Source organism: Macaca fascicularis, chromosome 10, assembly GCF_037993035.2.
Source record: "Macaca fascicularis isolate 582-1 chromosome 10, T2T-MFA8v1.1".
Lineage (NCBI taxonomy): Eukaryota > Metazoa > Chordata > Mammalia > Primates > Cercopithecidae > Macaca > Macaca fascicularis.
This window is the reverse complement of record NC_088384.1, coordinates 14,180,831-14,203,256: the sequence shown is the minus strand read 5'-3', so window position 1 is coordinate 14,203,256 and position 22,426 is coordinate 14,180,831. Positions and strand designations below refer to the sequence as shown.

The 22,426-nt window shown below is 56.3% G+C and overlaps 1 protein-coding gene across 3 annotated transcripts; it reads right to left on the bottom strand.

The window, feature by feature from the left end:
• Nucleotides 1-2,663: 2,663 nt before the first annotated feature.
• Nucleotides 2,664-20,877, bottom strand: MFNG (MFNG O-fucosylpeptide 3-beta-N-acetylglucosaminyltransferase). Of its 3 annotated transcripts, none has more exons than XR_012418765.1 (8): nucleotides 20,413-20,877; nucleotides 14,248-14,296; nucleotides 13,733-13,835; nucleotides 12,876-13,029; nucleotides 10,542-12,495; nucleotides 8,214-8,379; nucleotides 6,030-6,115; nucleotides 2,664-3,603 (listed from the first exon to the last, which is right to left on the bottom strand). XR_012418765.1 is itself a non-coding variant. In XM_005567361.5 (8 exons), the coding sequence occupies exons 1-8, from the start codon at nucleotides 20,665-20,667 to the stop codon at nucleotides 3,537-3,539; spliced, it is 966 nt and encodes a 321-aa protein (XP_005567418.2). In that variant the 5' UTR covers nucleotides 20,668-20,877; the 3' UTR covers nucleotides 2,664-3,536. The 3 variants fall into 3 exon arrangements, 2 of the variants coding, with proteins under 2 accessions (XP_005567418.2, XP_073859928.1); XM_005567361.5 differs by having other exon boundaries at nucleotides 10,542-10,627; XM_074003827.1 differs by having other exon boundaries at nucleotides 10,542-10,627; nucleotides 20,438-20,877.
• Nucleotides 20,878-22,426: the final 1,549 nt, after the last annotated feature.

Here is a 22,426-nt window from a genome sequence, read left to right as displayed (position 1 = left end):
GCGAGATGACCACTGCAGAGTCAGGCTGCCTCCAACCTTGGCTCTGGCACCGAGGAGACCTGTGACCTGGCCCAAGGACCTTCTCCCCTTCTGTGCCTCAGTTTCCCAATCTGTAAAACAGGAATAATGATTGCACCTACTTCAAATAGGTGGGAATGAAATGAATTAATTTATGTCAAGCACTTAGAACAGTGCCTGACCACCAGCATGCCCTTGATGGTAGCTATTTACATTTACAGTTCTGTTGGCATCAATACTTACAGAAGGGCAAAGCTGAGATGCTAGTTCACCAGCCTCCCGGGGTGGAGTCCACCTCACTCACAGCAGGTGCAGGTGCATCAATTAAGAGGTTGCCAGGGCCAGGCGCGGTGGCCCACATCTATAATCCCAGCACTTTGGGAGGCCAAGGTGGGCAGATCACTTGAGGTCAGGAGTTCAAGACCAGCCTGGCCAACTTGGCAAAACCCCATCTCTACTAAAAATACAAAAATTAGTCAGGCGTAGTGGCACATGCCTATAATCCCAGCTACTCAGGAGGCTGAAGCACGAGAATCGCTTGAACCCGGGAGGTGGAGGTTGCAGTGAGCCAAGATCACACCACTGCACTCCAGCCTCGGTGACAGAGTGAGACTCTGTCTCAAAAAAAAAAAAAAAATTGCTGGGAGGTGAGGAGGTTTACCTTGGGCCCCCTGCACACTCCTTGCTGGGGATAGGGGCTGGATGAGGAAGCCATAGACCCCTGGAGAAGATCTCCAGGCTCCTTCTAATGTCTGCCCCAGGCCAGGGCTCCTGTTCTGGCGTCACTCTCTGTCCCTGTTATCATGGGGGCCTACCCTCAGCCAACCAGCCAAAGGATCAGTGACCACCCATGGTCCTCAAAGTATCCCATCCACATGCACCCTAAAATGGGCAGGCAGGGCTCAGGCTAAACGCGAGGACGCTGAGCAGCAGCTATGTGCCCAAGGGGCATGGCAAGGCCAAGACTAGGTGGCCTAACCTTGCTACCCCACCCCACACTCAGCCCCTCCCTCTGGGCCCCAGATGGGTCACTTCGGCACAGGGCACAGGGAGCTTCCTAACTTCCCAGGCAGACACGCAAAGGGTTAAACTCAGACTCCCTCCTTCCTCCATCCCAATTCTGATCCTTGCTGACTCTGCTCCCCCTCCCTACCCCCAGCTATTCTGGGACAATGGAGGCAGCAGATGGCCCAAGTCCCGTTCCCTCCACCCGACCCTCAGGATCTGGGAGCAACCCGAAAATCTGCTGCTGCGTCTAAATGTGGGCCGACGAGCAGCCTTCCCTGGGTGGGGTGGGGAGGACGGCGGCTATGGATGGCACCATTCCAGCCCTACCGGGCTGCAGGGCCAGAGGCTGCCCTCACTTGACTGGCATTCCATAAACCCAGCCCTGGGCCAGCCCAGAAAGAAACGGGGCTTTGGAGAAGCACAAGAGGCCGGCTGCACCCAACTCACTGTGTGACCACAGCACGTGGCAGTCCCTCTCCGGACCTCTCCTCCCTGGAAAACAAGGGGCCAGCTTCAGGTGCTCAGTGGTTCCAGATGTCCCCAACACAGATGTAGCCAGAAGACAGTTCCTGATTCTTCAGGGGTGGAGCCCCTGGCCCTAGGTCCCTGTGTCAGGGCCCCTCTGGCCCTCAGGATCCCTCCTCTTCCTTCCCCATCTGAGAGGCCCACTGTGACTCCAACTCCTAGCATCACTGGGCATGATACAGACCTGTCCTCTCTAACCCTTCCCTGCCTACATGCCGCCATACCTGAAATTTCACCATGATCACTTTCACTCATCCATCCACCTCCTTGGGATCTGACATTCCAAGGGCACTTGTGTTTATTCAGTTCCTGCCCTTTGCTGTCAAATCGCCCTTTGGCTGATACCTGAGGCTAAGTCCCTCAGCCCGGAGTCTCCATTCCGCCTTCCCTGATTCTCTGACCTCCCCCAACCCAGGGGCAGAGAAAAGGAGGAACCACTCCACACCTCACAGCACACACGCTTACATGTACACATCATGTACACATGTGCAACACAGCCACAAAAACACACACCACAGGCTGGGCGCGGTGGCTCACGCCTGTAATCCCAGCACTTTGGGAGGCCGAGGTGGGCGGATCTCAAGGTCAGGAGATTGAGACCATCCTGGCCAACATGGTGAAACCCTGTCTCTACTAAAAATACAGAAATTAGCTGGGCATGGTGGCACGTGCCTGTAATCCCAGCTACTCAGGAGGCTGAGGCAGGAGAATTGGGAGAATTGCTTGAACCTGGGAGGTGGAGGTTGCAGTGAGCCAAGATTGTGCCACTGCACTCCAGCCTGGTAACAGAGTGAGACTCTGTCAAAAAAAAAAAAAAAAAAAACATGTACATCTTTATGCACAGACACATGTAGAAGGTACATGCCACACACACACACACACACACACACACCTGTGCACTGCCTCACACACTATGACTCACAAACACACTAGTAACAGTCACCATCCACTGTGCCCTTCCTTTCTCTGTGCCAGGCTCTGTAACATGGTCTTTGCATGCATCATATCACACCACCAAAAGTGACTGCCATCTCCACTGTGATAGACAGATAAAGACCCTACCCTCGTCAGGAACATTTTGGCTGCATGTAACAGAAAACCGGACCAAGAGAGACTTAAACAAATAAGCATTTAATTTTCGTACAGAACCAGATGCTGGAGGGAATAGCTGGGATGATTGTCTTGGCCTTTCCTTCATGGTAGCAAGGTGGCTGCCCCAGATCCAGCCATCACACCCACATTCACAGCAGGAAGATGGGGAGTGGGCTGCAAAACCTTCCCCAGAAATGTCTCTACTGGATTTGCTTAGTTCCCTCTGGCCAGAGCTGGTCCCATGGTAACCCCTAACAGCAAGGGAGGCTGGGAAATGAGCAAAAAGGATCATCACGATTGGCTGGGACCCATTATGCTCCATCATCTGGGTCCTAGCATGCTGAGGATCCAAACCAAATCTGGTCCTGTTAGCAAGGGGTGGGGAGCAAGGAGCTTTGGGAGACTGGTTGGCAACAACAGCAGGTGCTTCAGAGCCTGGATTCCGCCATCATTTCCATATCCCTTCAGGAACCCAGGACCCAGGCGAGGGAGGCAGGAGTGGGCGGCCCAGTGCTTGAGCCCCAGGGGAATGACTGAGAGACATGAGCCAGGGCCAAGGGCCAGACCCCACCCAGAGGCCATGTCACTGCCTAAAGGGTTAGGACCCCTGAGCCCCAGGCCAGCTAAGTGCCCCCTGCCCTTTTTCAGTTCAGCCTCCTGAGGGAGTCTGGCCCCTGGAGCTTCTCTGGCCATCACCTGGTCCACCTGGTCCCCTGGGCTGTCTAACTCACCTCCCAGGGGCCTGGGGTGCCTTCAGTGCCAATTGTCACCCAGATCCTGGGCTTGCCAACCACCCGAGGGCCCTGCCAGGGACTGCCTATCACAAGACACTTGCCAGGGACCCTCAGTACACCCAGAAGCCTCTGCCCAACCTTTGCCCAGCAGTTCAGGATTCATCGGGCACCCAGCTGAGGACACCAGGGTGTATCTGGGTAGAGGAGACAATGGAGGGAGCGAAACCTACAGAGAAACCAGAAAAGGAACAGGATGGTCACCCCCACTTCTGCTCTCAGCCCGCTCTCCTAGGTGGACACATGCCACAGAGACGATTTGGAGCAGCGTTTCTCTAACTCAACACCACTAACACTTAGGGCCAGAGAATTCTTTGTTGTGGAGCCGTCCTGTGCCTTGCGAGATATTTAACAGCATTCCTGGGCTCTATCCACAAGATTCCAGTAGCATCTTCCCGAATCATAATAATCAAAAATGTCTCCAACATTGCCACATGTCCCCTAGGAGACAAATCACCCCCACTTGAGAACTGCTGGTTTGGAGAAACTTCAAAAGCCAGAGAAGCCATAAAGAGACCTCAGCTAAGGCCAATCATCTGACCATATGCATCTGAATCTCTAAGTGGCTCCAGACCCATTTGACAGTAATCTATGACTTCTAAAATCTGTGGGCTTTGAGGAAATTTAACAGCAATTCTTAAACCTCTTGTCAGTATAGCTATGGCTTACACACTTCTGCTGACGGGAGCTCATTCTATTAGAAGGCAGCTTCATTCATCTTGGAATTTTGAATTTTTGTTCCTATATCGAGCCAAATTCTGTCTCCTTGTAATACCCAACTTGTTCAATGCAGCCTTGGCCGCAAGGGCCCTCAGCATCGTGGGAGCCCTCTGCCCCGGGAGAGGCAGCACTGCAGAATGTCAAGGCCAGGGGCCCTGGTTCCCCCAAGCATCGCAAGCGTCCAGACAGAGCCTACAAAGGCCTTGGAGAGGCCCCCTGCCACGTCCCCAACTAAATCTGACACCATTCCTTCCTCTTCTCCACATTCTGGTCACACAGGCTCCCTTTCCTACCTTGAGCAGGTCAAGGCCTGTCTCCTGCCACCAGGTTTTTGCATATGCTGTCCCCTCTGCGGGAGCAATCTGCCACCTGCTCTTCTCCTAGCGAACTCCTGCTAGCCCTTCAGGTCCCTCATGTTACCTCCTCAGAGAAGCCTTCCCCGGCCAGCCACTACTCCCCAGTCAATATCAGGGCTCTGGCTTACTCTCCCATAACAGCCTGTACCTGCATACTCACCCTCATCCCCTACACACACAGTCTCCTGGACTCCCCATCCCCCAGGAATCCGTCTGGATAAGTCTCTGTCACTCAAGTGGACCCAGAGTTCACCCATGCCCTCCTCTACTCATTACCTCCCTGAGTTCCTGCTCAGTCCCCAAAGGTAGGATCAGGCCTCCTTCCCCAGTTTCTAGACCTACTGCATGTCACTACAGGGAGCAGAAATGGAAATAGAAGGGCTGGGGCCAGTTCAGCTGCCTAGAGATGGAACAGACTGCCACAGGAGGGAGGAGCTCCCCATGGCTGAAGGCATGCAAGGTGAAGCCAGCCCATCAGTTGGTGGAGATGCTGGGAGGGGTCAAGCATCAGTTCTGGGGTTGGACTGATGGGCCCAGAGTCCATGTGTCCCCTCCCCCTACTCCTCTCCACCCCCATCCCACCACCCCTGGCCAGCATCACAAGCCATAGCTGGGCCGGGGGCAACGGCTCATGCCTATAATCCCAGCACTTTGGGAGGTCGAGGCAGGTGGATCACTTGAGGTCAGGAGTTAGAAACCAGCCCGGCCAACACGGTGAAACCCCACCTCCACTAAAAACACAAAAATTAGCCAGGCATGGTGGTAGGTGCCTGTAATCCCAGCTACTTGGGAAGCCAAGGCAGGAGAATCGCTTGAACCCGGGAGGTGGAGGTTGCAGTGAGTTGAGATCGCGCCACTGCACTCCAGCCTGGGCGACAGAGTGAGACTCCATCTCAAAAAAAAAAAAAAAGAAAGAAAAAGGAAAAAAAACCAGCCATGGCTGGCAGGTGCTGGTGTGTGGAAAGGAAGCTGCATATCACAGGCTATGTTCCAAGACTGCTCTAGACCAGTCAGGAGCGGATTTGAGTGGCCCATCTTCCCGTGGCCAGTTCTGGGCAGAACTGGAAGGCATTATTCCAACCCTTTACCTACCTAAAAGAAACATTTAAGAGTATCAAAGAAACAATAAGTCCAAAAGAGATAAAATAAAAATCCCCCATTAGAACCTGAAGTTCCACCATGAGAGCATTGCCTGTGCTCAGGGAAGGCATTTCAGCCTTCCAGGGACTCCTGAAGAACCCAGAGGATTGGGGCTGAGAGAGCTCTTCAGATCCACGATGGCCAGCGTCCAGGTGTTACTAATGGGAGACTGAGTCCCAGAGAGGGCAAGACACTTGCCCAAGGTCACACAGCAAGCCAGTGGCAGGGTCAGAAACTGAAATCCACTCCGTCCACTCCTAGCTCTGCGCTGTCAGCCACCAAAACCTGTCCAACTCCGCTCCCTCACAGCTCCCCCATGTTTGGATGCCTGGACTCAGCCCCCACTCCTCCCATCCAAGGTTCCAGCCCTCAGACCCACCTGGAGGGGTCCTCCTCCGCGGAGAAGGGGCCCTGTAGCTTAATGACGTTGAGTTTCCCCTCAAAGACACCGTAGCTGAGGGTGACCTGGGCAAGGAGATGAAACAGTGAGTGTTGGGGTGTCGCACTGGGGATCCCCACAAGGGGGCAGCATCCTGGCACTGGTAGAGGAGGGCGTTTAAGCTGCAGGGAAAGCTGCCCCGGAACCTGAAATTCCCCACTCGTGGTGGGAGCCCACCCCACGCCCCAAGGCACTTCACAGCTGGAAAAGCACTGCCATGCCCTTAATCTCATTTGCTCCTTCAAGAGTTGAGCTCCCCTGAGAGGCTGGAACAATACCCCATCTACAGATTTGGAAACTGAGACTCAACAGAAAAAGGCACCTTTCCAGTAAGCTGCATGCCTGGACTAGAATGGAGGTTTTCTGAGACTCACTGGAGGGCCCTGGCACATCCCTCTTCACCTGGAGCCTGTACTGCACCAGTCAGTGACGACATGGATCATGATTTCAGCTCAGAGGCTGCAGAGCACAGTGGTTAAAGACTGCGGGCATAGGGACCACCCAGCTAGGGTTCCAGTGCCCCTCTGCCCCATATTAGCTGTGTGCCATGGTCAGTTCAGCTCACTGGGTCTCATTTTCCCCATCTATAGAATGGGGATAATGTTAGTACTGACCTCATGTAAATACTGTGGGGAGACAGAGAGTTAAAGAAGGGTGGCTGGGCTCGGTGGCTCATGCCTGTAATCCCAGAACTTTGGAAGGCTGAGGCAGGTGGATTACTTGAGGTCAGGAGTTCGAGACCAGCCTGGCCAACATGGTGAAACCCTGTCTCTACTAAAAATACAAAAAATAGCTTGGCATGGTGGTGGGTGCCTGTAGTCCCAGCTACTCAGGAGGCTGAGGCAGGAGAATCACTTGAACCCGGGAGGTGGAAGTTGCAGTGAGCCAAAATCGTGCCATTGCACTCCAGCCTGGGCAACAGAGTGAGACTCCATCTCAAAAAAAAAAAAAAAAAAAAAAAGAAGAAGAAGAAGAAGGGAAAGCCCTCAGCGTGGTGCCTGGCATTGTGGGTACTCAGGATACCATAACCATTAGGGTGCCCTGGATTGGGCTGCCTCAAATCTGCCTCCTTTTCCTAGCTTCAGGCCCTGCCATCTTAATAGGACCAACCTCACACCCCAGTTACAGGCCTGGCCAATCAACACTAACTCCAGGTGCTGGTAGGAGATCGGTCACGTGACCCAAGCTAAGTCGTCAGACCCATGAATGCCAGCCCTGGGATCTGAAGGAAGGAGGCGCTCTCCTCCGATGGTGGGGGAACGCTGGGGCTGCCATCTTGCCAACATGAAGGCTGAGCCCGCTTGAGGACGGGCCAACTTGGGGGAGAGCGGACTAGAGTGGAGAGAGTCTGGGAGGCCATCTGCACGCCTAGACCCCGCCGGACCTAGCCAGCCAGGCCCTCAGCTTCTCAGTTATGTGAGCCAACCATTTCCTTTTCAGGTTAGCCAGTCTATGTTGAGTTTCTGTCACACTGTTAGGCAGGAGATTCCGGGCACACTCCCAGCCAGGACCATCTACAGCGTCAGAGGGCAGCCTCTCCGAGGCAGAGCCAGTTGGACCTGTATTACCTGCCAGGTGGTGGGATGGGGTCCCCCTTCTCCCCCAGCCTAACGTAATGCTGCGCATCCCCCCGAAGACCCACTCCATCCCGGTAACCTCAGGGTTGGCAGGAACAGCACTGAGCAATGGATAGGGGAGTTTTGATGAAGGAGGGGGCTCCCAACGGGGAAAATCAGAAAGGGCCAGCTGGGCTCCCCGGGAGGAATGTGGGGAGGATGGAAGACTGAGTAGAGGCAGCGGTGGGGAACAGGGTGTTGGGAACCTGGAGACAGCCTCATCTCATCTGTTCAGGTCCTTCCGGCTGGCATTTGAGGACCAGATCAAAGAATTTCAGCTTCACAAATGCTAATCCTTGAGGGTTAGAGGTGAAGGGGTTGAGTCCCTGTGTACCCTTAGGGGGTCCTTTGCCACCCTAGGCCTCAGTTTCCCCATCAATAGGGAACAGCCAAGCCCCATAATCTGGAGTTCCAGGTTTCTTTCACACACCAGGAGGGAGGGTTGGGGAGACCTCACGTTCCTTTGGTTCCCCCTTCCCATTTGCCACCTGCCCCAAGGCCAGCTCACCTGTTCTGGGAGCTGCGCAGTCCTCAGCAGCTGCAGGGTCTCCAGGTGGGAGTGGAAGAGGGGGCTGGGCTGCAGGCGGCCGCCCAGCTTGCACTCAATGATATAGCCCATGGTGCAGTCATCAGGCAGCCGGATGAGAGCGGATGTGTCCATGAAACGGGAGCCGCTGAGGGACAGAGCCAGACTGTAGACACTGGCCCAGGCCCTCCACACCCAAAACCGTGGGCTACCCTATGAAGGCCCTCCCGTGGGACAAGCTGGCAGAGTAGAGCACCTGCCTCCTGCTTACTGTATGACCTTCAGCAAGTTGGGAACCTTGGGGAGCCTCAGCTTCAGTCTCCTGTTCTACGAAATGGGGATGCTAATGGCCCTGTCTTCACGGGGCTGTTGTGAGGATTAAACAGGGAATGGGAAGGTGAGGCCCTTTATAAATGTAGCCTTTCCTTCTCTCCCTGTCTTGTTATTCATTCATTCACTCATTTATTCATTGCTGATGCCAGATACTACACTAGGGCTGAGGATACAGAGATGAGAAAGAAACGCTTCCTGCCCCCAACAGCAGTCCCTATTCTGGAGGGAGACAGAGCAGGGAGCAGGTCTTTCAAAGAATGGTGCTAAGTCAGAGGGAAGCACGCTGCCTGGGGGTATAGGAAGAATCAGGCAGGCTTCCCAGAGGAGGTGGTAGCTTTTTTGTGTTTGTTTGTTTGTTTGTTTGTTTTTGAGACAGAGTCTGCCTTCATTGCCCAGCTGGAGTGCAGTGGTGCAATCTCGGCTCACTGCAACTTCCACCTCCCGGGTTTAAGCGATTCTCCTGCCTCAGCCTCCTGAGCCCGCCGCCACACCCGGCTAATTTTTGTATTTTTAGTAGAGATGGGGTTTCACCATGTTGGCCAGGCTGGTCTCAAACTCCTGACCTCAAGTGATTCACCCACCTCAACCTCCCAAAGTGCTGGGATTACAGGCATGAGTCACCTAAGCAGTCTTGCAGGATGGGCTGGAGTCAGCCAGTGCTGAGGGAAGAGAGGAACAGAGTCCCAGGCAAGGACTTCAACTGGCCGCACACACCCCATTTATGCTGCCGCCCTGGATGCTTGGCCAAGGGGCAAATGGGTGCAGAAATCCAGCCTGTACTCCCCTCCCCAGCCTGCACTCCCCTCCCCAGCCTGCGAGCCCTCAAGCTGCACCTGCAGGATTTGGAGGCAGTGGGCTTTTTCTAATTCACACAAAGGTAATTTAGAGGTTGGCAGAAGCCTGGGTGGGGGCATCCCAGGCACAGGGATGACCTTGGTCATGTGCACACACACAGCTCTGTGGACAGGCCCCAGGACAATGAGCCCGCTCGTGTCCCGGGGGGCCCCTCCCAGCCAGGCAAGGCAGGGCAGGCTTGGGTAGTAGCAAGGCTTGCAGACCTTGGAGCCAAACCCAGCAGCTGAGTGACCTTGAACCTGGCTGACCTCAGACTGGCTTCATCTCAGCGCCTCAGTCGCCTGAGATCTAGAAACACAAGGCTAAGGCCACCTTCTCCCTGAGGCATTGTGATCCTGTTGATGGAGCACAGAGCTGGCTCAGAGTCAGCCTCAATACAAGAGAGTGGCCGCTGATGGTGCTGTTAATAATAACAACAGCCCGGAAAGACCTCCGGAGGCCAGGCCTTGCCACTTCTGGAATACCAGTGTCCCACCCCCACCCACACTGCGGCCTCCACTACCCCTGAGATCCCCTCATGATATTGGGAGTGATATCATCTCCCTTCGATGGTATGATGAGTAATATCACAGGGTGTACACCCACTGTGATATTAGGAGTAACATCATCTCCCTTAGATGGCCCAGTGTAGTGTACGTGGGGCTGACCCAGCTCAAATACCACCTCTTCCTGGAAGTCTTCCCTTCTGCCCTCAACCAGAAGGCCCTTCTCCCTCCTCTGAAGGCCCTTACATTCGGCCTTCGCCTCCCCTACGGCACTGACCGGTCAGAAAAGGGCAGCAAATAGCACCTACCAGGGCCAGCCCAGACATTTTCTCATTGAACCCTTACCACACCACTGGCCATTGTATTATCAGGCCCATGGGCAGACGGAGGCACTGGGGCTCTTGGAGATGATTGACTCGCCTGTGTGTGGCAAGTCATACACTCGGCCGCGCAGCCCCGAGGGCAGGTGGCAGGTGGTTTGCTCGCCACTAACTGCCGCACTGTGACACACATGAATGAGGAGCAGCTTCTCCTGAGCTCACTCTCAAAGCCCTTCCTGCTGCCAAGGCCCCTCCTGTACCCCAGCCGCCACCCCCCCCCCCCCCGCCTTCCTGCCCACCTCGGGGTCTCTGCTTACCTGGCCCACGGAGCCATCTTCAAAGCCAGTTTGCGATTGATGCAGAAGCCAGCACCCCCGGTGGCGAACCAGAACTGTACCAGCCTCTGAGGGATAGGAGGCCAAGGGGCAGAGTGAGCCTGGTGGGATTTGTGGGGGAAAGGGACAGCCAGGCTACCCTTCACCCCCAACCCACATGGCTCAAAAGCTCTTTATTTTGAATCTCACTAGAATCTTGCTACGGTCTGGCACTACTGTGCCCATTCTATAGATAAGAAAACAGAGGCCCGAAGTCACATAGTTAATTAGGAGTGATGAGGTCACTGATCAGACTCAAGTCCAGCTGGATTCCAGTTAAAGGGGACGAGTACTGGTTTACCCACTTGCCCCTTGGCCAGGCATCCAGGGCAGCGGCATTAATGGGGTGTGTGCGGTCAGTTGAAGTCCTTGTCTGGGACTCTGTTCCTCTCTCCCCTCAGCATTGGCTGACTCCAGCCCATCCTGCAAGACTCTGTTTAGGTGGCTCATGCCTGTAATCCCAGCACTTTCTTTGGGAGGCTGAGGTGGGTGAATCACTTGAGGTCAGGAGTTCGAGACCAGCCTGGCCAACATGGTGAAACCCTGTCTCTACTAAAAGGCCACTGTGCCCCTTTCCCCTGAGAAAGGTTTCTACCTCACTCCATGTGGCTTGGGAGGGGCTGCCAAACACTGCACCTGCTCTCCTGGGCCACAGAGGTGGGCCTAGGTTGACGGGGCCTGAGTGTGCAGAGGAAAGATGTGGCTGGGAAACGAAGGTCAGGCTGTGTCCAATACGGATCACTAACACTTCCTTTTTTTTTTTTTTCAGAGACAGAGTCTTGCTCTGTTGCCCAGGCTCAAGTGTAAGTGCAGTGTTGCGATCTCGGCTCACTGCAGCCTCCGTCTCCCAGGTTCAAGCAATTCTCCTGCCTCCGCTTCCCAAGTAGCTGGGACCATAGGCGTGCGTCACCACGCCCAACTAACTTTTGTATTTTTTAGTAGAGATGGGGTTTCACTATATGTTGGCTGGCCAGGCTGGTCTCAAACTCCTGACCTCAGGTGATTCATCCACCTCGGCCTCCCAAAGTGCTGGGATTACAGACATGAGCCACCGCGCCTGGCCTCAGATCACTAACACTTTCTAGTGTTGACTTTGTGCCAGGTCTCATTCCAAGGACTTGGATAGATGACCTCATTTCATTCTTTCTTCTATGTTCACAACCACTCTTTGAGTACGGGCCATTATTACCCATTTCACAGATTAGGAAACTGAGGCACAGAGAGGTGAGGTGACTTCATCAAGGTCACAAAGCCAGGAGATGGCAGGGCTGCCATGTAAACCCAGGGAGTCAGGCTCCAGCGCGCAGTTCTCCACCCCAGAGACAAATGGCTTAGGCAGAGGTGAGTGGCCAGTAGTGAAGTGGTATGGGAGCCTGGGGGACCCCCTGGCTCCCCTGGAATCACTCACACACAGAACCCCAGGGCCCAGAAGAATTTAATTAAGGCTCAGAGGCTGATTAGCTACTGATAATTAAGGTTTTGTGTTTTCTGCTCTTGTTTTTTTCCTAATGAAGCAGATGGTGACCTGAGAAGGGAGGTTGAGCCCCGCTGTGTGCCCAGCTCCTGCACCAGGCACTGCCTCTAGAGAGGGACCTTCCAACCTGCCTTTTTCCTTGGGCCAAGGGAGCCCTAGGTCCTGGACCACTCTAACACCTCATATCCAGTGGGTCCTGGGGACAGGGAAAGAACCATGCAATATTTGGGACATACTTATACTAAAAAATTCCTCATTATTTATTTGAAAGTCAAGTTTAACTGGATGTAGTGGTTTTTCATTTATTTGTTTAATGAATCTGGCAACCCGAATCAGCATCCATCCAGGTCAGGAACTGAGGTGGGTATGAAGCCCCCTGTTGTGCCAGGTGTCAACTCTTCAGTCACAGGCTAGTGGAGGTGTCTGGAGAGAGAGGGTGCCCAAGGAGGGGAAGTGGGGGAAGGGTTCTGGGGCTCAGGCAGCAGCAATTGATCACCCAGCCCCACAGTATTCCAGCAATTTTTTTTTTTTTTTTTTTTTTTTTTTTGAGATGGAGTCTCGCTCTGCCACCCAGGTTGGAGTGCAATGTCGCCATCTCAGCTCACTGCAACCTCTGCCTCCCGGGTTCAAGCGATTCTCTCTCTCAGCCTCCCAAGAAGTTGGGACTACAGGTGCCAAACCCACCTGGGGCCAAACCCACAACCCAGAACCCCTCTCACCTCTCTAGCACACCCCCGCCCCTGGGACTGGCCTGGCCCTGGGACCAATGGGCCAAGAGGCAAAGGAGGAGGAGAGGGACCCACCGTGCGGTTGTGGGGCTGTGGCTCTGAGGCGCGGATGGGCCGGTTCAGGCTGGGCCTTCCCACGTAGACGTCGCTGTCCAGCGGGAAGCCTTTGAGCAGCTGCAGTAGCGCTCTTGGGTTCACATAGTTGTCATCGTCCACGTGGCAGAACCACCTGTAGGGATGAAATGGGGAGAGTGAACTTGTTGCGGGGTGGGGAGTTCCAAGCCAGGGTCCCCAAGCACCCCCACAGTCGGTCAACAGTGACAGAATGGGGGTAGGGGTGGGGGAGGCTGACATTTAAGGCATCTGTTTTGTGCCAAGTTGCATATTGTGTAAGCTCGTGAGGAGGGTACCCACTTCACAGTTGAGGACCAAGACGAAGAAGTTAAGACACTCGCCCTGGCCAGGTGTGGTGGCTCACGCCTGTAAGCCCAGCACTTTAGGAGGCCGAGGCGGGTGAATCACCTGAGGTCGGGAGTTCGAGACCAGCCTGGCCAACATGGTGAAACCCCCATCTCTACTAAAATTACAAAAGTTAGCCAGGCGTGATGGTGGGCATCTGTCATCCCAGCTACTCGGGAGGCTGAGGCAGGAGAATCGCTTGAATCCAGGAGGCGGAGGTTTCAATGAGCCGAGACCGCACCATTGCACTCCAGCCTGGGCGACAAGAGTGAAACTATCTCAAAAAAAAAAAAAAAAGTCATTTTCCCAAGGTCACATATCCAATCCTGAATGGCAGGACTGGAACCCAGCTGGACTTCATCTGCCCACTGCCTGCTAGGGGAGTGGGGGCTGAAGTCAGACCCCAGGAGGCCCACGGGTGATTTTCACTGGGCCCAGACCACACCTATCCCCAGAGACCCAGGAACACTTGCCTAAGCCCACTGGCCAAGAAGGTGTCGAACTCAGCAGCCATCTTGCAGGACAGAGCTGGGTGGCTGTGTTCCGCGGAGCAGTTGGTGACCACAAGGTGGGACCCTGGAGAAGTGAGGAGTCAGGGGACCCTGCCCAGCTCCCCCCTTCACAGCCCTGAACACAGAATACAGAGCAAGGCTGGACTACAGGGAGGCTGGAGCGGCCCACCCACTCCCATTTTACACATGGTAACACTGAGGCCCCGGGAAGGCAGACCTGCCCAGGACCACAGAGCTAGTGGACAGCAGGCTGGACTGGCACTCAGGTGTCCAGGGCCTTGTCCAGCACAGCTCCTCCCCTACCCACGCCCACACCAGTTTCCAGGGAAGAGGCCCACTTCCCTCCTGGGCAAAGGGGGATCCCCACATGCCAAGGGTGGGCAGCCCATTTCCTGGAAACCCTCAGGCCAGGACACAGCCACCCCAGCTTTCCTGGGCAACAGCTAAAGACCCCCACCCAGGCAAGGCAGAGTTACCCAGTCTCTCCTGGAGGCCTTTATCTGGGCTGTCGGTGAAGACGAATGTCTAGGAAGGAGAAGAAGGGGTCAGGACTCACGTCGGCCCAAGCGACACCCCAGACCAATCCACAGCCTACCAACACCAGGCCCCAGATGGACTCTGTACTCCTCCAGTGACACACACACCCCTCTCATGGTCACACGCTGCTTCAGGACAACATATAACACACACAACTCAGCCTTTGTAGACACACAACTTCAGGGTGTACGCAGCCCACAGTCTAAACACATACCCTCGCCCCCTTTCCAGAGCAGCCACAGGGACCCAACCACAACCACACACCTGGGCAGCATCTCACCCTTTTCTATCTCTCTCACACACACACACACACGCGCGCACACACATGTGCACACACACGTGCATGCACACACACGCGCACACACACGTGCACGCACACACACACGCACGCACACACGCACACACGCACGCACACACACGCACACACACACGCACGCGCACACACGCGCACACACACGCGCACACACGCACACACACGCACACACACATGCACGCGCACACACACGCACACACACATGCACGCACGCACACGCACACACACACACAGCTGCACTCGGCTCCTCCACAGTCACGTAACACAACCTTAAACCCATTATCAGGACACAAACTGTATGTGAACAGACCCACACCCAGGCCCTGGGACACCGCGCCACTAGGGAGACGTCACACCTTCACAGCCACACAAACCCCCTGTGAAAGCCATCTCGGAAATGCCGCCTCACAGCCCAGTCCAGCTCTCCCAGATTGGACATGCACCTGCCCCCAGCGACCCTCAAACCTCACAAGGCAGGTGTTTTCATCTGTTCTCTTCCCAGACGACGAAAAGGAGGCTGAGCGATGGACCAGGGTTGGCAAGTGCCAGGCTGACATTCGAACCCACGGACCTCTCCCCGCAGCCTCCCAGGCAGCTAAAGCTGCTCAGCCCCTACATAATCCAAACCCAAACTCTGAATGAGAGGTAGAGGAAGCACATGGATGCGACAAAGACAAGCCAGGCTGGGGACAAAGACACGCCAGGCTGGGGACTGTTGTCCTTCCCATTTCACGCCCAGCCCAACACGGGCAGAGCTTCTCAGCTGCCCAAGTGGGTCCTCTCACCCAGTGAGCACCTCAAGGGCCTTCGAGGGCCTCCCCGGCCCTGGGACTGCCCGGCCCAGGACTCAGGACAATTCTGGACCCTTTCCAAGTGCCCCACCTCTTTAAAGCCCCCAGACTCTCTCTCAGCCCCCACTGGGGCCACACTCGTGGCTTAGCCCTTTCCTCCCTCGAAGCTCAGGGCCTCCAATTGCAATGCTCCCCTCTGCTTATCCACAATCCCCTCCCTCCTTTCCAGGAATTAGCCCTTCAGATCAGAACAGCCCCCGCCTTGAGCCTCAGTTTACCCATCTACAAAAGGGGTAGATGGCTGTGAGTAGTGGCTGTGAGAATAAAACAAGATTGTGTGTAAAAGAGCAAGGAAGAGTTGACAGTGAAGTCAGGCTCACCTACTTGTTTTTTGTTTTTTTTTTTTTTTTTTGAGACGGAGTCTCGCTCTGTCGCCCAGGCTGGAGTGCAGTGGCCGGATCTCAGCTCACTGCAAGCTCCGCCTCCTGGGTTCACGCCATTCTCCTGCCTCAGCCTCCCGAGTAGCTGAGACTACAGGCGCCCGCCACCTCGCCCGGCTAGTTTTTTGTATTTTTTTTAGTAGAGACGGGGTTTCACCGTGTTAGCCAGGATGGTCTCGATCTCCTGACCTCGTGATCCGCCCGTCTCGGCCTCCCAAAGTGCTGGGATTACAGGCTTGAGCCACCGCGCCCGGCCACCTACTTGTATTTCAGGGGAAACTGAGGCATAGGAGGCCAGGAGGCCAGGAGCCAGGTTTGACACAGGAAGGGGCAGGAGGGAGCCAGGCTGTCTCCCAAGGCCCATGGCCACAGCCCTGCTTCTGAACCACTATCACCTCTCACTGGACTATTGCAAGACTGCCTCTATCCCTCAGATATGTTTTCCTGCCAGGACCAGAATCGGATAACATCCACCTCCACCACCAGCCACTAACACCTTCCATGGCTCCCTACCACCCTTGGGATAAAGGCCAGCCTCCCTGTGGCCAGTGAGGGGCCACCTGGCCAGCCTGCCTGATGTAGTCTGATCTCATTACTTCCTGCCCACTCTTGGGGCTTCTCTCTCTCTCTGTCTCTCTCTCTCTCTCTCTCTCTCTCTCTCTCTCTCTCTCTCTCTCTCTGTCTCACACACACGCACGCACGTACGCACGGGCCCACACCTCTGATCCTCTGCACATGCTGTGCCCTCTTTCCACCCTCTAGCTCCCAGCTCAGGCATCACCTCCCCCAGGAAGCCTTCCCTGACACTCCTCCAGCTACTTCAGGGGCCCCTGCTATGTGTTCCTCAGCCCTCTGTTCCTCCTGTCACTAACAGCAGTTAGCAAAACTCCCTGGTTACAGAAATTTATCTCTCCGTCTCTTCCACCAAACAATGGCATCCTGGAGGCCACAGGCTGGGTCCAATTTGTCTCCTTGTTCCGGCACAGGCTCTCCTCGGGAAGGCCTGGGCAGTGTCCACCCTCTGAGCCTCTCTCCCTGGGGTCTGTCTCCCACCGTCAGATTTAGCAAATGCTGGAGGTCTCCGGATTTCCGCAGGGGGAAATGGTGGTGGTCCCAGCCTAGGCCCTGGTCCGCTTCTCCATGACGCCCACTCCGTCAGTGACGCCATGCAGCCTCTCAGCTTTAAACACCATCAGGGAGCTGGAGACTCGTGGACACCACCAGCCCTAGCCTCTCCCTGAGCTCCAAACTGTCAAATCCCCTGAAACCACGACGTCTCCTGGGGGCTGAACGCATCAAGACTGAGCCCCCGTGCTCCCCAAGAACTGCTCCTCCCTCTCACTGGTTGGAACCCAAAACCTCAGACTCTCTGCTCCCCCACTCTTCCTCTCACACCTCCCCCTGAGCCTATCATCAATTCGGCTCACCAGCCTCCAAATAGTCTGGGACGCTGCTCTTCCCTCCAGCCCGCCCCGGCCACCCGGGTCCCCTCCACTGGCCACTGTCATCACCTGCTGCCTGCTTTGCCGCAGGCCCTCCTGCTCCCACCCCAAGACTGTTTTCAACACAGCCTCAAGGGATCCTATAAAAGAAGCCAGGCCTTTCCTGCCCTGCCCTCGGCAAACTTTTGCCACCAAACAGCCACCAGATACCGAAGTACTCTCAAGCTTGGAGCATGGGCCAAATGGGCCGAGGACCGTTTCCGGGTGAAGATCTAGTAACCCGAATAGAACAGAATAGGCACTTTGGGAGGCCAAGGCGAGCGGATCACCTGAGGCCAGGAGTTCAAGACCGGCCTGGCCAACATGGCAACACCCCATCTCTACTAAAAAGAGAAAAATTAGCCAGGCGTGGTGCACATGCTTGTAGTCCCAGCTATTCAGGAAGCTGAGGATCGACTGAAACCAGGAGAAGGAGGTTGCAGTGAGCCGGGATCGCGCCACTGCACTCCAGCCTGGGCAACAGAGTGAGACTCTGTCTCAAAAAAAACAAAAACCAAACCAAAACTAAACAAAACACAGCAGCCGTGAGCAGAGTGAAGGAGGGAGCCGGGAAGGCGAGCCCAGGTCCAGAGGGGGCAGGGGCACGGGAGAGGGCGGTGAGGCTGGTGCTTTCAGTCCCTGGGAATCCTAAGGTTGGCACAGAGCAATGGGCAGAGTTTCCTCGGAGCCAAGGGCTGTATTTGACTTGTTTAAGGAGGAGACCTGACAATGGGGAAAACTTCACAGGTAGCCGCGGGAAACAAAGGGATACGCAGGCTGCTAGGGCAGGGGAGGGGTGGCCGGGGACCATCTGCTGCAGAGGGGAGGTGTGGGGCTGCTGCCACGTCTCCTCCCAACAAGGGGACCATAGGGAGGAGAAAGGCTCCCGTTGAGCACAAAACCCGCTTCCCCCAGCCCACCCCTCGGCCCAGGACAAAGGCCAGCACACGAGTCCCGGCCCCTGCCACAAGACCCACCTGCCACCCGACTGCCCTTAACCAGCCAGGCAGGCGCCCAGCGCTGCAGTTAACCAGCTCAGGCCCGGTCCAGACACTCCTGCCCTGTGCAGACGGGGAAACTGCGGGCTGAAAGGGGAGGGCCTTGGCCGAGGTCACAGACAGAAGTGAGCCAAAGGGTGAGAGATGTGGGGTAGCGAGTGAGGGCCTCCCTGTCCTCCCACCTCCTCCTCTATCTCAGCATGCTTCCTTCTTTCAAGGACAAGATTTCTAGAGTCTGCCCCTCGCCCCTTGGGTCCAGCTGAGTGGATTCATCTCCCACCTCGGCCGAACCCTGCTCAGTGTTTGCACTGTAAGGCGGGAACATCACGGTCATCACAGCCGATCTCTGGGGCTTACTGTGAAGGTGAAACAAGCAACTCGCCTGATCTACAGCCCTGAGCGGCGGCAGAGCTGCCAGCACCCCCACTCCCACCCCACCGCCTGATTCGCATGTGGGATCGAGCTTGGGACAGGGAAGGGGATGTTCTTGCCTGCCTCTCCTGGCCTGGTACTGCCAGGCACAGCTGCCCAGGCTGAAGGCCAAGGACCCTCTCCTGTAGCCCAGTGACCCAGGCCTCACAGGGCTCCCAAGTCTCAGCAGGCAAGAAAAGCACCCAGCCAGGAGCAAGGTTCTAGGTCCCACTGGGCACTGCCCCCTCAGGCCTTCTGCGTGACACCACGCCAGCCAGCACTTCCTCCTCTCTGGCCTCAGTTTCCTCATCCGGGGCAAGGGCAGCACCGCAGTGATGGGGACAAGACAGGAAAGGGCCGTGGGCCACGTGAGGCCACGCTCCCGGGTACACAGACGCATAAACAGGAAGGCCTGCGGGAGGGCCCGCCTTGGCGGCTTCCGCAGGAAGAACCAGGATCTCCCCAAGATGAGAAGCCGTGTGGGGCCCAGAGAAGAGCTGGGGTGCTGGGGGCCAGCTGGGGAAGAGTTAGTCCTGAGTATAAGGGCAGAAATCAGGGCAGGGTGCCCCTCCCCAGGAGGGCCTGGCCTCTGCCAGCCATCCTCTCCCCCTCCTTTTGGTCTTCCAGGAGGCCTCAACTATCTCCAAAGACTCAGTCACTTCCTCCCACTGAGCCAGCCGCCAAAGAGGGGACGGATGTGTGTGTGTGTGTGTGTGTGTGTGCGTGTGTGTGTGTGTACCCGTTTTCCACCTCCCCCATCAACGGTCCCTAACACCCGACATCACTGACTTTGCTTAAGGAAGATACTGGATGCGAGGAGGGGAAAGGCTGGAAGGGACTTGGCTTGCCGGAGCCATGCAGCCATGTGACAGACACGCCTCTTGTCACGCACATCTAGCACACTCCAGCTCCGTGCGTGTGAGCACGCGTACACACACACACAATCCCACCTACTGCCTCACTAAGGCCTCCCCGACCTACTGCCCACCACTGCCTCAGGCACCACCCTTGTGGCATGCGCTCTCCTTCCCTGCCTCGGAAGCAGCCCACAGGAAGCCAGCGCAGGAGACCAGACATGGCAGCCTCGGCACACCCAGGGCAGCAGAGGCACAGCAGGAGGGGCTGTCGGGAAGCCTGAAGGGATGCCTCCTCCAAGAACAGACCCCACCTAGAGATTCTCCCCCAGTCCCCTACCCTCAGAGCCTGGGCAGGACAGCACCTAAGGCCTGGGTGGAACAGCCTGGCCTGGGCACGGGTCAGGGTCAGGACCTCTTGGAAGCCTCCACCCCAGCTGCCCAACATCCACCATTACCCCCGATGCCAGGCTGGGTCTGGGTGGCTGGGGGTGAAGCCCTCACGGGAGCAGCTAGGAATAGAAGGACCCCCAGGAAGGACCCGGGAGCCTGGAGCAGGGGCCCAGCCTGGCCCCCAAAAGTGGTGGAGTGGAGGGACCTGGATGGACCTGGAGTCAGGACCAGTACAGGGCACAGGCAGGACCACAGGCAGCCCCTGAAGCCCGGAATAAGGAGAGGGGAAGAGGGTCCCAGATTAGGCAGGTAGCGGGCAGCTTCTCCCATGAGGCAGTCAGGGACCCCAGCCCAGTAGAAAGGCCTCTGAGAACCCCTTAGGCCAGGGGACACTCCCAGGGCCCAATGTCACCCACTTGTCACCTGTTCCCTGGTCCTGGAAACCCACGTGTCAAGCAGCAGCTCCAGGCGCAAGCGGTGGAAGGCCCGGGTCGTCTTCACTGCGATGAAGACATCGTGTAGCTGCAGCTCAGGGGGCCCCGGGCTCGGCTGGCTCAGCTCGGGGGTCTCCTGCACCCGCTGCGGGGACAGGTTCAAGCGGTACCGCAGACACAGGAGCCCCATGCACAGCAGGGTGAGGAGGGCTCCAGCCAGACCCCGCGGGAGCCGGCACTGCATTGGTTGGCCCTGGGACCCCAGACAGCTCAGCCCCCAAATCCCAACCAGACAGGGAGGGGAAGCTGGTCAGGCAGGGGCTCCAGCAGAGGCAAAAGTCTGGCAGACATCAGGGGCTGGCAAGGAGGGAAGAGGTAGGAGCTGAGGCTCTGGACCCAGAGGCTGAGCCATGGCAGCACGATCTCGACCGCCGCCAGCCCTCCACCTGCTCCCGCTGTCCGGCCTGCCGCAGCCTCCGGGACCGCCTGGCCCCGCCCCGCTCAGCCCGAGGGGCGGGGCCAGACGAAGGGAACCCCAGACAGACGCGGCTGAAAGGAGGCACCAGCAGAAGGGGCAGCCCCGGCTCTGCCAGCTGCTGCGGTGGGAGGAAGTCACAGCAAACCCTCCGTGCCTGGTGGAAGAGAGGGTCCTCCAGCACCGTCCACTCCTGCAGAGAGCTGTCAGCTTGGCCCATTCAACACCCATTACTTTGGTGTCCTGCTTCATCCAGCCCCCAGCTTTTGCTCACCGGTTTCCTCCGGGATGCTCTCCCATCTTCCACCAGTCTCACCCACATTCCCTCCGCTAGGCTGAATTCTATCTGGACTTCAAAGCTTAAGGGTTCCCTTCTCCAGGAAGCCCTCCGTGATAACCTCTTAACCTTTGGGGCTCCCACAGTTGTTTGCTCAGTTCCTGTGGTCTTCACAACAGCACTAGGACTGTCATTCCCAGTTTATAGCTGAGGACATAAGGCACAAAGGTACAGAATGAACAAAAACAATCCAGCAACTCAGCCACAGAGCTGGTGGAACCCAGGTGTCTGGTCCTCTTCGGGTTCACAGGAGGTCCCCTGAGGGTACCTGTCCAGCTGTGCCCCAGCCCATACCTGACTTCACTCCGCAGTCTCTGGAGCTGCCTCTCTCCCAGCATCCAGCCAGTGGACAGACAGAGGGCCTTCTCCAGCCACCACCTCCATCATGTCTCGCACAAGCTCACTCACACCTCCTCCCTCCTCCACTCAAGGCCTGCACTGGCTCCCATTTTCTTCAGAACAAAAGCCAAAAAGCACACAGCAGCCCACAAGGCCCTGTGTGAGCTGGCCTCCAAGTTACTCCCACCCCATCTCCTGCTACTCCACTCCAGACCCCTGGGATCCTGGCTGGCCCAGGCATGCGGCCGCCACAGGACCTTGGCACTTGCTGTTCCCACCTGGGCCCCTCCCTAGAGACCTGCACGTCTCACTCCCCCACTCCCTTCTGGTTTTTACACAAAGGTCACCATCTCTGTGAGGCCTTCCCTGACCACGTTGTTAACACTGCAACCCCTCGCCGCCTCCTTCCCAGCCCCCTAGGCCTGTCCCTCCCAAGCCACTTCTTCACTGTTTTCTCCATCACGCTTTTCATCTTCCAACATTCTGTATGTTTAATTTACTTATTGTCAGTCCTCCCCATAAGAATATCAGGGCAGGATTTCTTTTTGGATCACTGAGTCCCTAATCCCCAGTGCCTAGAACAGTGCTTGGCAGACAATAACTCAATCAATGTTAATTCAACACAACAAAGTACCAGGTGGCTGGCGAAGTGAACTGGCCCTGCTGGGCTCAACCCTGCATGAGGACAGCTTGGGGAGAGGAAAGGAAAACCAACCCTTTGAATCACCCTCTCATGGGCCAGCCCCCAGCCAGGCCCCTTCACAGGCCATATTCTCAGAATGGTGATGATGCCAGCCTTAGTGATGATCCCAGGCTCTGTGCTCCACAGACCAGGTTCAAATCCTGACTGGG

Coding starts and splice junctions, on each gene's coding strand:
- MFNG (XM_005567361.5), bottom strand. CDS start 20,667: ATGCAGTGCCGGCTCCCGCGGGGTCTGGCTGGAGCCCTCCTCACCCTG. Junction 13,836..14,247: donor AGGCCTCCAGGAGAGACTGG/GTAACTCTGCCT, acceptor TCACTTCTCCAG/GGTCCCACCTTGTGGTCACC. Junction 6,116..8,213: donor CTGCGCAGCTCCCAGAACAG/GTGAGCTGGCCT, acceptor CTCCTTGCCCAG/GTCACCCTCAGCTACGGTGT.